The sequence below is a fragment of the Tasmannia lanceolata genome, unplaced genomic scaffold (genome assembly GCF_043159265.1).
Source record: "Tasmannia lanceolata isolate RefF3 unplaced genomic scaffold, GAP_Taslan_0.1 ptg000003l, whole genome shotgun sequence".
Lineage (NCBI taxonomy): Eukaryota > Viridiplantae > Streptophyta > Magnoliopsida > Canellales > Winteraceae > Tasmannia > Tasmannia lanceolata.
Window position 1 is genome coordinate 23,463,826 of NW_027518680.1, and position 15,788 is coordinate 23,479,613.

At 38.2% G+C, this 15,788-nt stretch overlaps 1 protein-coding gene across 1 annotated transcript in view; it reads right to left on the reverse strand.

Annotated features, from left to right (window-relative positions):
- Positions 1-7,184, reverse strand: part of LOC143867936 (proline-rich receptor-like protein kinase PERK2) — a 44,170-nt gene extending 36,986 nt beyond the window's left edge. Inside the window, exons 1-2 of the mRNA XM_077376150.1 lie at positions 6,908-7,184; positions 6,290-6,397 (exon numbers count right to left, since the gene is read on the reverse strand). Of these exons, the coding sequence (XP_077232265.1) occupies positions 6,290-6,397; positions 6,908-7,184 (385 nt within the window). The remainder of the gene's footprint in view (positions 1-6,289; positions 6,398-6,907) is intronic.
- Positions 7,185-15,788: the final 8,604 nt, after the last annotated feature.

Below are 15,788 nucleotides of genomic sequence, written 5' to 3' on the forward strand. Positions count from 1 at the left end.
CATGAGTCGCCGTGTCTAATTCCTGGTAATTGAACACTCTGGCCCTTTGGTTATGATGGGGATGGGGATGGGGACGTCGGGGGGGAGGGGGAGGGGGAGGGGGAGGTGGATGGGGATGGGGATGGGGACGTCGGGGGGGAGGGGGAGGGGGAGGGGGAGGGCGAGGTGGATGGGGATGGGGATGGGGATGTCGGGGGGGAGGGGGAGGGGAAGGGCGAGGTGGATGGGGAGGGGGATGGGGACGTCGGGGGGGAGGAGGAGGGGGAGGGGTAGGGGGAGGGCGAGGTGGATGGGGATGGAGATTTGGGAAAGGGCGACGAGGGGCATTGTTCCGGCGATGGGGGATCGGGGTTATAGCACGACAGTAGATGCAACGGATGGAACTGACGAAGGGAGGGGCCTCCAGAAGACGCCCACAGTTGGAACAGATCACCCTCGACATTTTCGTACAAAGGAAAAGGCTGGGGTAGAATGCGGTGTTTTTATGTTAACTTTACCTCAAGTCAGCGGACAAACAATTAATTACTCTCCAACGTCAACGGTCGTACCAACAATTAATTTATTTAAATGGCAGTCATATCCCCCCCCTCTTCCTGGATAAAATGCCATTGCTAGTCTACACTCTACAGCCGGTACTACTCCTCCTCCAAACCGCTCTCTCTTACCCTCTCTCTCTCCACCATGAGTGGTTGGTGGGCCCAACAATTAATTTGGGGTTGCCATCATCATGTGGAAATGATTTTGGAGGGGCACAACGTATTTATGTTATGCCCATCAAATAGATGGCTTGGATCATACTATGGTGTCTACCGTACACTTCATTTTTCTTTTTTAAGAGAAACTATGACTCTGTATAAATAAAACACTATTTCTAAGCAACCAATAAGAAAAGTCTCCTGGTATATGAAAACAAAAAAAATTGCAAATGTCGATGCTAAACTCAACGCAATCTCAACAAGGAATACAGACAAAATGAGACAGTTTTGGCGGGAGGTGGGCGCGGGTCCCCGGGTTGACAACGACGACGACTTGAAATTGCTCTTTATTTTGGTAGATGCTGACCTTCTAGACACCAGTTGGTGAATACTCTTTGCATCTCCAAACCTCCACCAGTAAAGCATCTATGGAAAAACCATGTTACAACCGACCCGTCTAGACACCAGCTTGCACTAGTGCTTTATCTAGGAGTACAACTCGGGTTGGGTTGGGTTGGGTTGGTTGAGGCCTTCCCTAATCCTACCAAAGGTGACCTTAACCTTAACCTGCCCGACCCCAGCTTCGGGTTTAGAAGGGTTAACCCTAACTAACTCTAACTAACCCTAACCTAACCCGCCTTAAATCTCTCAACCCTAAGTTAACCTGTCTAACCCAATTTTCCAAATCAGATCAGGTTAGATTTGGGGGAGTTTTTATATGATGCCCGACCTTCAATTAAGTACCGTCAAAACGGTAGCCCCTTGATATTGGATCCAACAGCAGCCCACTTTTTAAGAGGCTGTTGTTGGATCAAATATCAAGGGTGGTACTTTTGAGGTACCACCTTCACGTCACTCGACGGTAGGGCATCATATAATTTCTTAGATGATAAGGACAAAAATAAAAAAAGCATACAAAAAAGTCAAATCTATTCAATAAGGGTATCAATTTTGGCTCGGGCTCGGAAGCTCGCTCGAGCTCGACTCGAAAAAAGCTCGGCTCGAGCTCAGTTTGAATCCTTAACGAGCCGAGCCGAGCCGAGCCCGATTTAGGCCAGGCTCGGCTCGGCTCATTAAGGCTCGTTAAGAATTTAATATATTTAAATATATATATTATATATTAATATATACACTAAAAGGGTTATCCAGGGAGTGAAAGGGGGAGGCAAAATATGTCACTTCATTTTTGGAACCCCATTTGTTACTTGGACCACCCCCATAGTGTAAAAAAAGTAGTCAAATTACACTAGATAGGGCTGTCCAGGGAAGATGAGGGGTGTGAACTTAATATAACCCGAGCTCGGTAAGGCTCGTGAGCCTGGCCGAGCCTGACCGAGCCGAGCCTGGTTCGAGCCCAAGCCAAGCCAAGCCTGAGCCGAGCTTTTGAGCTTAACGAGCCGAGCCTGGCCAAGCTCGGCTCGGCTCGGCTCGTTTACACCCCTACTATTCAAGTTAGGTCGGGTTGGGTTCAATTCGTAATAAAATGATGATAAAATTAGAGGGACATGGGGGTGCGGGTGATGACAGGGTTAGCGTGGGGACAGGATCAAGTGCAGGTCGGGTCATAACTGGTAGTCTTGGATTTCAATGCTATATTGGGTTTTGCTAACGTTGCAACCATATGCCAAGCAAAACCCCTCAACCATCCTAGCTTTTGTGTAACCAAACACACCCACCCCAAAATTCAGCCGAGTGGGACTTTTCCAACCTTAACAAGAGGAAAAGCCAATCCAACCCGACCAAAATTAGGTTGAGCCCCACCTAAGTTGCACCCTCCCTAGCTCTCTCTCTCTTCACTGAGTTTTTTTGTCTCCAAAACATTAAACACAGCACCAAAGTCCTAATCATAGTCAAAAGGCTCGAGCTTTTGACATATTAAAAATGACCGAGGATTGACATATAAAAAATGACTTGGTCGTGTAATTTATACGGCCAGCTAATCATAGAAAATGGATGAATTGCTCGCATACAATTGAGACTTTGGAATAACAGCGGTGAGGGAGGGTTGTCAACAAAACCTTTTCTATGATTTGAATTATGATGAATTATAAAGAAAGTTGTTTGGGTGTTGAAATGTCAGAGAGTATAAATCCCACATCACCAGATTCCCACTGCCTCGAAATTTGGATTTCGGTCCGTTACAGGCAGACTCCACAACTGCGGCCTCTCATTGTTCAAAAAAAAAAAAAAAACCTATCAGTGAATGTTGAACAAAATGAACAAAGATGCTTTAAGGCGCGTAAACTCTTTCCTTAAGTCAATATTCACCCACACCAATAGTGTTGGGATCACGAATTCACCTCCTAGATACAATGAAGCCTGGTTTCACACCAATTGCTTGATGACGTACGCTCTGCACTAAACGGCATCAAACCTGAATTACCCTTAATTTGTCAAGTATGTGAGACCCAAGTGACTGTTTCTGCAGAATAACAGTACACTTGAAAACAACTTCGAAAAACAGTAAATAAAACGTTTGTAGGGGGATTTAATAGAATGCAAAAGTGTAAAAAATGCTTCTCGAATCAGCAGTTGGGCCTGCCAAAGTAGATTTTCAAATTATTTATCGAATGGGTGTTTTCTACTGTTTTTATAGTCTTTGGTGACTCTTCTGTTTGAAATACACCTCTTCAGAGTAGGGCTGCACATGAACCAAGCCGGCTCGTGAACATGTTTGGGTTCGGCTCGTTAAAAGCTCGGCTCGGGCTCGTTCGTTTACTAAACTAATCAAACCCGAGCCCAAAAATTAGGCTCACCAAATAAACGAGCTGAACTTGAGCTTTGTATAGTTCAGCGCGGAAAAGCTCGTGAGCTTTTAGGCTCGGTACATAAACGAGCCAAGCCAAGCGAGCTTTAAAGCTTGGATTATGTTTGTTTTTTATATATAAAATAAAAGAATATAGGTTGTTTATCATAAATGAAAGTTTGGCTAAGTGGTTAAGGTGTTGGATTTAGAGGGGGCTTGGGTTCAAATCCCACAGATGTATGTTTTTATCATTCTTGAGACGAGCTGAGCTTAAGCCCGGTTCGTTCCACTTAACGCACCGAGCCAGAGCCGAGCTTTCTCGAACATTTCACGACACTACAAGAAACTTGCATTTCACCGGCGGTCCTTCACCGACGTTCAGTAAAATCGTCCCTAATTGGTACTAGTTACCGACATTCATTATCTAAACATTGCTGCATATAAATTCCAGGTGACATTCATTAGAAAGAAATGTCGGTAAATACCTTTAGGCACGGTAGTATCATCAACGCTCACTGAAAGTGTCGGTGTAAGTTACACCGACATTCATTCGCATATGCACCAACGGTTTCTTGTAGTGCGAGCCGAGCCGAGCTTTTTCGAAAACTAAACGAGCCGAACCAAACACGAGCCTTCATAAAAACTAAACGAGCCGAGCCCGAACACCCCAAAGCTCGGCTCGGCTCGGCTCGGCTCATTTGCAGCCCTACTACAGAGCACCTTTCCACAGCAGATTAATTGCTGGCCGTTAGATCACGCCCATCCGTGATTCTACGATTCAGATCAATCCTTGGGTGACTGTTGGCTTGTATAAAAACCCCTTCCAATTCCGTAACAGCTAGGTCAACCATCCACGGTGCGGATCGCACCCTTTAGGCTCTTGACCGTTGGGACAATGGGATACAACCCAACGGTCCTCATCCACCAGCTGTTACCCTACGATCAGACGGTCCAGGTCGCACCCGCTCGAGCACTAGCCGTTGAAGCACACTGGACCGAACCCATGGCCCAACCCGACCGAACTATTCGGTCATTCGGCCCGACCGATTGCAGCAACTCTGATCGGACGGTCCAGATCAAATTTGAAAAAATCTAATGCTGTCCGTCCAGATCAAATCTGAACAATTCTAGTGCTCCAATTACTCCTTACGACGATGCGTTGTGAGAAGTACAAAGTGTGCCTAAAAAGTCGCCATTAGAACCCTATAGCTCATTGCCCATGCCGCGCGGACATGTGCAGACAGTGCGTTGCACTGTCCCGTGGTTCCACCCTTGGCTAAGAGCCAATGCAATGAAACAAAGAAGAGATGTGTGTAAAGCTATATTAGCCCATCTCTTTCTTTCTCCACGTAGGGCTATGGTTTTGCACTACACTTCCACACTCTATACAGAAAGTAAGTTTTTTGGAAAGAAAAGTTTTTCTTTTCCAAAACACTTTTACAAAATCTTTTCCAAATACTCTATTTTGACTCAAAACATGATTTTGAAAATCAAAATCCAACAATCCCCCACCATTTTCAAAATAAAAAACTGGTCTCATCATACTTGGAACTCTTATGCATAAATGAAGGTATCACCATTTACCAGAATAACATAGTAGATGCGTCTTTAAACTAGCTATACTATATGGCCATCCAGATACGTTTTACACATAAGAAATCCATCTCCTTGGGTGATTCTTATAAACGGACACGTGTATTGGCTATGTATCTGTATCTCAGTTTCATGAGTGCTCTAGGGACTAGCCAAGTCTTATAGGAAGCGACACCACTTCCACACTCACTTAGGTAGGCTAAAGCATGCCCCTGTAACTATAACACCCTAACAACTTTATTACAAGCCTATTAAGAGCTCATATGCTCAATCTCCTCCGTTGCACATTACAGGTACCAAGCACTTCCCTTTGGGATGACATTTATATAATTTATAGTTCTTGCAGACACTCCATATGATGTGCTTGGGCTCATTGAACTCAAGACTTGATGTCTCTTGAAGCGTTGAGTTGACTTTCCTTCATTGGTGATCATAATTTGTTGGCTTTAGACCCATCCCCATTAATGTTTTTAACAACAAATCTCTTGCAAGACCTTTTGTTAAGGAATCAATCAAATTCTGGCTTGATCTCACAAAATCTATAGTTACTACTCCATCAGTAAGTAATTGCCTGATAACTCTATGTCTAAGTCCAGTATGCCTGGACTTATCATTGTACACATGATTATATGCCCTCAATAGTGTGGCCTGATTATCACAATGCACATATACCGATGGCATAGGTTTATGCCAAATAAGAATTCTGATAGTAAATTCCTTAGCCATTCCACCTCTTTACAATAAGAGGCCAATGCAATAAAGTCTGCTTCTATGGTGGAAGTAGTTATTTAAGTCTGCTTCTTAGAAGCCCAGAAGATAGCTCCCACATCAAGAGTGAATATCCATCCACTCGTTGATGAATGACCAACATGCTCAGTTAACTAACCAGCATTTGTTTATCCTTCTAATACACCTGAATACCCACTATAAGACAATCCATAGTCTATATTGCCTTTTAGATATTTAAGAATCCAATATGTGACATTCCAATGATTATTGGTAGACCTACTTAGTTTTCCTAGTGAGAATGCAATGTCAGGTCTAGTACATGTCATAGCATACATTAAACTACCTATGATACTAGCATACTCTAATTGGGATATAGCCCTTCCTGAATTAGGATACAAACTGATATTTGAATCAAAATGTGTTGAAACTGGTGTTCAATCCAAGTGATTAATTTTTCTAAAAAATTTATCTATATAATGTGATTGGGTAAGAATAAGCTTATTATCTTTCCTTATTATTCTAATACCTAATATCACATCTGCAACACTCATATCTTTCATGTCAAACTTAGATGATAGTAATTCTTTAGTACTTATAATATTATCCATATCAGTACCAAAGATTAGCATGTCATCTACATATAAGCAAATTATAACACCTTTGCCATTTTTATACTTACTATATACACACTTATCTGACTAATGTATCTTGAAACCATTCGACACTAAGACCTTATCAAATCTCTCATGAGACTGTTTAGGGGCTTTTTTAAGCCCATATAATGACTTAACTAATTTACATACTTTATGCTCTTGACCAGGCATAATAAAGCCTTCAGGTTGATCCATATACACTTTTTCATCAAGTTCATCATTCAAGAATGTTGTTTTAACATTCATTTAGTGAATGTGAAATTTGTGTATCGATGCAAGAGCAATTACGACTAACATGGTGGATATCCTAGAAACTGGGGCATAAGTGTCAATGTAATCTAAACCAGCTTTTTGTGTAAATCCTTTGGTAACTAATCTTGCCTTAAACTTTTCTATAATTCCATCAACTTTCATCTTCTTCTTAAAGATCCTTTTACAACCTATGGGTTTAGATCCAGGGGGTAAATCAACTAATTTTCAAGTTTTATTACCCATGGAATCCATTTCGTCATTGATGGCCTCTTTCCAAAATGATGCATCTTGAGATTTAATGGCTTCTTCATAGGTTTTTGGATCAGGCTCTATGTTTACATCTATCATAGTTGAAGTAAAGACCACATCTCGTGACCATTCAACTAGGTAAATGACAAAATCAAGACCATAATTCTTTTCTCTTCTGTCTCTTTTACTTCTTCTAATCTCATTAAGTACCTCATTAGTTTCCTCTTGAGGCTCTAATGAAAATTCTAAAGGTGGGTTTGGATCCATTAATCTAGGAATGGAAGAAAACCTATTTTCAAAGAAGGTGGTATCCCTAGATTCTATAATTGTTTTTATGTCTATTAGTTCATTTGGTTCTATAACTAAGAACCTATCAGCTTTACTATGGTTTGCATATCCTAAGAATATGCATTCAATGCCCTTTTTACCTAACTTTCGTTTCTTAGGTTTGGGTACCTGAACAATGGGTCCACAACCCCAAACTTTAAGATAACTTAAGTTGGGTTTTCTCTTTTTCCAAAGTTCATAGGGGTTTTCTTATTAGGTATTCTATTTTGGATGTGACATTCCCATTTCCATTAGAGCCTTCTTTATTACCACCGCTAGTAAACAACATAAATGGAGGATAGGAAGGTTCCCACCTTTCGCATCACAATTGTCACGCCCCCAAACCGTATACACGGTTGAGAACACAACCATGTCATATACCTGTAAAGATAACTCAACAAGCATACAATGCTAAAAGACAAATATCAAAGCCATTCACAACTATCTAATTTCCAAACAATATTAAAGATCCAAAATAACCAATAATTTAATTGTCTCTCTCTCTCTCTCTCTCTCTCTCTCTCTCTCTCTCTCTCAACCCATAATAATAATTGATGAAGTCTTAGTCACATTTCCAAATCAATAGTCACTGTCTAAGTTAAAATAAGAAAACTCCTAAACGAATCGTAGAAATGTCCTAAGCTTCTGCTCTCTCGTAAACGCCGCGAGATTCCCTAAAATTGTTAAACCACAGTCAGTTGACGCCTAGTACATAACAACAGACTAATAAAGTGAGGAACAGCATGCTAAGAAAGAGTTCAAAGAGTTTTAAATAAGTACCAAAGAATCGATGTTCACAACTGATGTTCTTATAGATTCAAGAGTGTCAAATCTAAGGTCGAAAAGTCAATAGTCCATATTTAGGGTAAGGAGTCCACAAGTGCGAATGTCACAGTTCTTATAAGTCGAAGTTCAAAGAAATACTAGATCAAAAGAGGTTTAAACGGGGTCAAAGTTCATATGAAACTTCTTGTCATTGTCTTAGTCACATAATACAACAATATACACCACAATATAGGATGGTTTTATTGACATGTTATTTTGCACCAATTGTCCGCGATGTCGGAACTAGTTCTTGATTCTTATTCATATAACTGTCGACACGGCCAACGAATGTCCCCCAATGGCGGGATCTAAGTTCTTATATTCATATATAGGCTAATGCCTTAATTGCCCCAATGGCGAGGGTCTTTTCTGAGTTCACAAATCTAAGCCTCTTGAAGTATTCGATTCGATGTTCATATGTTCATAAGGTTATCAGATTCATGGCTTCACATGAGTATCAAAGGCATGTCTTTGGTTTTCAAAGTTCTAAATTCAAAGGTCACACGGTTCGAAACATATTCAACTCAAATGTTCTATACACAGTTCGAAGTAATAAATAGTTTTACAAGTGATCAATAAATTGTACAACTGGCAGTTGCATGAGAGACCAAAGAATGGTATAAAACATCAATACGATGGCATGCTAAGTTCAATGTAATAACGAATCAAAGCTCACAAGGTCCTTAAGAGATCAGGACATTATTCTAGCGAATTGAAGGTATAAATCATGTGACGGAATCAATAACACAAAATTAGTACGTTATCACGTACCTCAAAATAACTCGTGTGCTTTCCGAATGGGAGAGCTAATCACCTGATAAAGTGTGCAACAAACATCAATAATAGGCCTCAGGAAGTACGTTAAGACGAAAATCTAAAATCCAAAATGAAATAAATTTTTAATATTTCTAGTGGTTCGGGCACCCGACTCTTCCTATTCGGGTGTCCGAACAATTCTTTGGATGACTCTTCAAGCGTCTCTGAGATTTTTCCATAATTTCCAGCTCTTGGGTTTCGATGTTTGGGCACTTGAGTCGGGAGTCCGGGACTCCCTTCGGACATCCAAATACTTAAGTTCGGGCATCTGAATCTCGTGAATTGGGGTTTTTTACCCAAGACTTGCGAGATCACAAATTTTTACCAAATTTCACAATCTTTGGGGATTCGTATCTTCTTCGTTTGGCCTTGTTTTGTGCAAGGTTGGATCCGATGGATTCCTTGTGACGAAAGGGTTACATTAAACCCAATCTAAGCACAAAAGATTCACCAGATGGCGATTAGAAAAGAAAATAAGATTTATGGTAAAAGTCACACAACTCTCAATTCTAATGCCCAAACGGATTGATCTTGGGTTCATTGGAGATTCAAGAACCTAACGAACCCCAAGGAATCTGAGATGAATCACACAGATCATCCCCATCACAATCGTACACCCAAAACGGTCATCTTAATTCGCAACACAAATCTTAGAGTTTCCAAAGATCAAAACTTAATCTAAATCATAGTTCTTACCACGGATTGTGTTCTTGTTCTCCAAGATGGCTTCTTTGATCTCTTCCACACGTACACCTTTTCTCAGGGCTGAGAAAAACATGTGGTTTTTAGGGTTAGGTTTTGCCAAAGTTCACTTAATGATGTATTTATAGGGAATTAGTAGACTCCCTAATCTTTTAGGTTTCCCATACGAAAAAACACCCTCCCTTAAAGAGGGGATGAATTTTCATGTGGGGGGGGGTATTTTGGGGTATTTCAACAACTGTTCAAGGTCATACAACCAATTGCAACCACCACCATCAACATCAGGTATTGCCTTGAATTTCTCAAAGGTCACTTTGTTCAATTACGAGGAATTATCCATGGTGACCGATGGGTTCCTTGACGAAACCTCCTCAGGCAAGGTGGTTTTGGGTTTGTCCGTAGAGGTACATTGGAAAATGGTGATCAAGTGGCACTCAAACAGGTGAAATCTGGCAGCAGACAAGGGGATCGTGAGTCTCAATTAGAGGTTGATATTATTAGCCTTATACATCACAAACACCTGGTTTCATTGGTTGGATATTTGCATCGCTGAAGAACGGAGGATTCTTGTTTACAAGTTTGTTCCTAACAACACACTCATGATCCATTTGCATGGTAAGACTTTTATTTCTCGAGTTTAAAATGCTTATGATTGTTCAAGTATAAATGATTAAATTACACCATCTCTTACAACTTAAGCTTTTGGAGTAATTGGTTGTTTCACAATGATATAATCCGAGTTCTCAAGTTCTCTTACTCTACTGAGATTTACAAGTCTACAGATGGATGTTTCATTTTTTTTTTTAAATACTCAATCAAATTGTCTGGGAACTACTCAATAGGGTTTTCAGCTCTGGTTTTGAACTTAGGTTCTTATAGGCAGTGGGAATCCAACCATGGAGTGGTCCACAAGAGTAAAAGTTGCTCCGGGTTCAATAAAAGGACTGGCATATTTACATGAAGACTGTAAGATCTCCCTTTTGAGTTTTTTTCCTGTGTTGATTGTATTGATCTATTTATTTCTAAACTATACTTGAATTTCTTTATTGAAATGTGTAAAGGCATTGGTCCTTGTTCTTTGTGATATTTTTAATTTGTAGACCATCCTAAGATCATTCATCTCGATATCAAGTCAAACAATATTCCTCTTAATCTTAACTGCAAAGCAAAGGTAGGATTCACATATTCACCAAATATATGGTAATGATCGGGCAAGTTGATTTGATTTACCAGTTATTCACGAATCAAACGTATCTTGAAATTTCATATGTTCAATCTCATGAAGAAGTAGCTTTATTTTGATTGTAAAATTGGATTGTTAAGTACTTTAAAACATCAAGCCTTTTCCAAGCATTGCTCAACATGTTTGTTGCATTGACCATTCAATGACAAAGTATGTGCAATTTTATAGTTTTTTATTTCCTCAAATTTTATGTCTATGGTTCATCTAATGAACTAAAGTCATTATACAGATTGCTGATTTTTCCTTGCAATGATTTTTCCTGATGACAACACCTACACTGAAATTAGACGAGTAATGAGAACTTTTGGATAAGATTAACCGTCTTTTTCGTTAAGTACTCTTTTCATTGATTCATGTCATGTGATCTGATTGAATTGGTTTACTGCCAGATTGTGTTAAGCCAAATAGAATACGTGATCTGGTAAACTTATAGTGGTTAACAAAAAGGATTGGGGAAATAGGCCTTACGAATAAGTTGGGTTTTGGGACTAGTGGAAATTAAACTATTGTATTGATGGAACAGAAATCCGGATTCAGATAATAAATAAAGTCCTATGAATAAATTAGACTCATATAGAAAATAGGAAAGATTTCAACATTCAAAAAAATACAGGGAATATTAAAGGAAAGGAAGGGCTTAAATGACTAAGAAGATTTCAGGTTGCAATAGTGTAGGAATGATTCTTGAAAAAGAACTAGGAATGAACAAAATTCAGCGTACACATTGGAGCAACAAATTAAGAATTAGATACTGAGAATTTTCAAAAAACTGAAATCAAGATTCAGTCATTCATACGAAAATCCTTCAATTATGTTAGTATCAAGATTCTTTGCTTATCACTCGAGATTTTTAAACTTGCAGGACTGATTCAATCTTGAAATAATTCAGATTCAAGAAAACTATAGTTAGTTTCTAAAACAACAACAGATGGAAAAATAAACTCGATTGGAATATAGACGAAATGGATTGAGAAAACTAAAGCAATATATTTAAGAGAAAGTAAACGATATAAATATAAGATGGAGAGAAATCAATTTTAACTGAAAATTTTTAAGAAAACATAGATTAGTAAAGATAATAAGGTTGTGGTTACCAAAAGAACCCACCTTTGAGTGCATATAGGAATCCCATAGAACAACACACCATTTACCACATAGCTAGAGAAGTGCTGCAAACTCTCATAAATCTTATTGATCCATATCATAATGTTCAAAAGCCATTCACCTCTTTAAATGAATCAACTTAAAGACTCCCACTAAATCTTGAAATACAATCCTATTAAAACTCAAAAACAACGAATGAATGTAACACTCGGCCCCACCAAGGGTCAGGAGAGTTAATAATTTTAACTAAATCTTGGTTGTAGATCCCCCGATCAAAGATCAACGGTCTAGATCTTCGATTTAGAGCCGTTCAGATCGTCAGCTTTGCACTCACTATAAATTGTAAGTTCGTTTTACTATAAATAATAAATTCCATTTTTTACTATAAATAGCAAATCCCATTTTTACTAGAAATAGTAAATTTCGGTTTTACTATAAATAGTAAATCTTGTTTTTTCCTTAAATAGTAAGTGGGCCCCACTATATAAGTTAAAATTTTAAATTACACTCTTTCTAAGTGGTTTGAATAAAGATGGACTCTTTTTATTAGTATTAGGGTTAGATTAGGAAAATAAATTATAAGTTGAAACAAATTAGGAAACATAAATCAATGGATTTTATAAACACCCAATTCGTGGGTTTTTCTCCCCACCGTGCGCACACCTCCCAAAAATTGAGAGAGAGAGAGAGAGACATGAAAGAAAAGAAAGAAAAAGAAAAAGAAAAGAAAAGAAGGAAAAGAGAAAGAAACTAGGGTTTGTGCACCAATTCGTTTCCTCTTTCAAGTGCATGCCCAAATTTGATTTTTCTTTGTATTTTTCATGAAAATTGCAACATGTTCTCTTGTTCTTGGTTAATTAATTAGGATTTTATAAATTTATTAAAGAAAGATTATTTTCTTTTGATCAAGAAAAGGGTTTTGAGATTTCTTTTTAGGGTTTTGACACAAAAGCCTTATTGTAAGTGTTAGAGAGTTTTCTTGGGCAAACTATGCCGTGCGTATGGTTTGGATGGAGTTTTGTCAATGTTTGTGTTAAAAATCAGTACCTAAAGGTGGCTGTTTTTTCGAAATATCAATACCTACTAATCATATAAATTATGTTACTTATTTTGTAAGAAGGAATATGATGCTATGTTTGTTGATTATAGTTTTTATGTGTTTTTTTTTAAACAAAACCAGCACAAAACAGTGTGTTTTGTGGGCTCTTTTGTGAAGGACTTTAATTGCACATGTCGCATAGTGTGAGCAAATCGTTTTCTATAAGTTAGACTATGTAATTAAGGTATGAGTGAATATTTCAGGTGCCGATTTCTCAAGGTATGAGTGAATATTTCAGGTGCTGATTTCTTGAGAAATCAGCAATATTAAATGATATTGAGGGTTACTTTGAGAGGATTCTCTCATGTACATAGTATGTAATATTGACATGTGATACTATGCGAAAATTAGGCTATGCATAAGCTACAGAGATGTGTTTTGAAGGCTGTTTTTAATAAAGGGCTGAAAATTATTTTAAATTTATTTTTAAAAGGAATGAGATTTGTGGTAATGAAACTATATGCTACATAAATTATTTTATGTAAAAATCGATCTTCGTAAGAAAAGCATTATTCTCCAAATAGAGTATTTGGAAAACTTATACAAAAGTGATTATATTTCTATGCTTTGATGGGTTTTTTAATAAAATATATATATATATATATATATATATATATATATATATATATAAATATATATACATAATAAATATGATATAACTACAAAAGGTGATTTCTAGGGTGAAGGATTTACTTAGAGCTATGAATAGGAGTAACTTAGGATAAGTTATAACAAGAGAGAATGAATAGGTTGAGAAAGACAAATTTAGTGAAAAAAGAATTAATAATACTTGGCTAAATTAATTGACACCCTTGACATGCAATAAATTACAGGTTTAACTTCCGAGTATCACATAGAGCTTCATACTGCATCTCTTTACAATAAAAAATTGCAGGCAATTGATAGTTGGCTCATTTAATAATAGTTCATTTAATAGATTTGATATTATAGTTATGTTCATGCTCATATCTTTCGCTTCCCATGTTTTAGAAATGCAAAATATCCATTTGAATAATATTTTTATACTTTTTATTTTTTAATGTATGCATATACACGATGACTTTGAGCCGCCTTAGTTTGGTATTGCGATATTTGACCCATATATACACACACATACATATATATGTATATTATATATGATGAATTTGATCCACTTGCTTTGGTATGTGATGTATTTTGACCCGTGTATATCTATATGATGATTCAGATTTGAGACTGTATACTTTGGTATACGATGTGATTTTTTTACAGTATTTATCTATGTTTTTCCACCTATAAGAGGTTTTAGATCCTGTGTTATTTATCTCTACCATGATCAATTGATATCCCCTTTGTTTGTTCTCATGTCTTTTGATTATCGTCCTCATGCTCCTATTTCAATTTCCATTCACGTTGCCTATTCTGATCATTGACATAACGATCATTATTATAATGTAATTTCATTATTGTGCACTCTTATCATGTGAGCCCACTATGGGATCTTGCTCAGTTCTCTCTGACTCAGTTACTACATTTTTGTAGGTTAACATGATGACATGAACACAAAATAAGAGAGCTTAAAGGGATTGAGGGACGTGTGTTCGGCCAAGGGGCCTTATTGATTTTTCTAGTTATCCTTCTTAGGCAATTTGCCTTAGTTTGTTTTATTCAGTGTGTTAGTTTCAACTTATGTTAGGAGACTTTTGGATTTTTGTATTGGCAGTTTGTAAATTCAAAAAGAAATGTAATTAGTATTTTATAGTTGAGAGTTGTTAGTTTTCCCTTTTGGGGTAGCGACTCTGATTTCTTATGTTTTGAAAAAAATATTATGTCCAAACAATATTTGGCCCAAATCCGGGTCGTTACAATGAAATTCCTAAGTTCCTAAATTCTATATAGTTGGAATCCAATTCAATCTCGAATTCTTAATTTGAAGCAATGAGGGAGCGTTAAGGAAGATCACTCATTATCGCCAGAGCAATGAGGAAGGTGTCGAGAGAAGACCCCAAGAAGTTTGCCATAAATTTGATTATGAAAACCATGGTAGGAGGTCACACGGGGTGTGGCGCCATCAAAGGGGTCTTGTAGAGCAGAAGTATCACTAACCTTTTCGCCGGCCTGGGTTAGTTGATCCCAGTAGAAGGATCCTTGGCAAGGTAGTTTACGTTGGAGAGGAGGAATCTGAGACAAAGTGCTGGGAAGTGCAAAGAAAGAAGGATTAGGTGGCTGGGTGATTAAGTGTGTTGGAGATGTAGCCTTTTGAACTTCTAGAGAAGGGTGGCATCTAGAAGTTTTGGGAATGTTTGGTCCAAATCGGATCAGAGCCATCCTATGAGTCTTCCAGGTCGAACGAGAATTCTTTGGACCCCCAGGGGACAAATTCAAATGGAGGAAGTATCTTGGTGAACCATTACACACCCTAGGATGGCATTGGGTTGAGCAGTTTCTCGAAATCCACCTTTCAGAGGCCTCAAAGCTGTAAAAATGCTCAAAGATTCTGCAACCAAAGGATAAATGTTTGGGTTTGCGGCCTACACTACTTCTTGAACAACCTATGGGGGATTCTCAAATTTTTTCCCCATCGCACAGGATTCTATTGCACTGGTTGGCCAGAACTAGTGGCGTTCATGGTGAGATAATGATCCACCCAGTTGGACCCACAAAAGTGATTATCACCCTTTCTTTGAATATTTATTGAGAGGACTTTGTTTGCCTGCTGAAATGGTAATTCGAGGTCCCAGTTCCATGCCGATTTGGCACAAATGGCATGGGATGG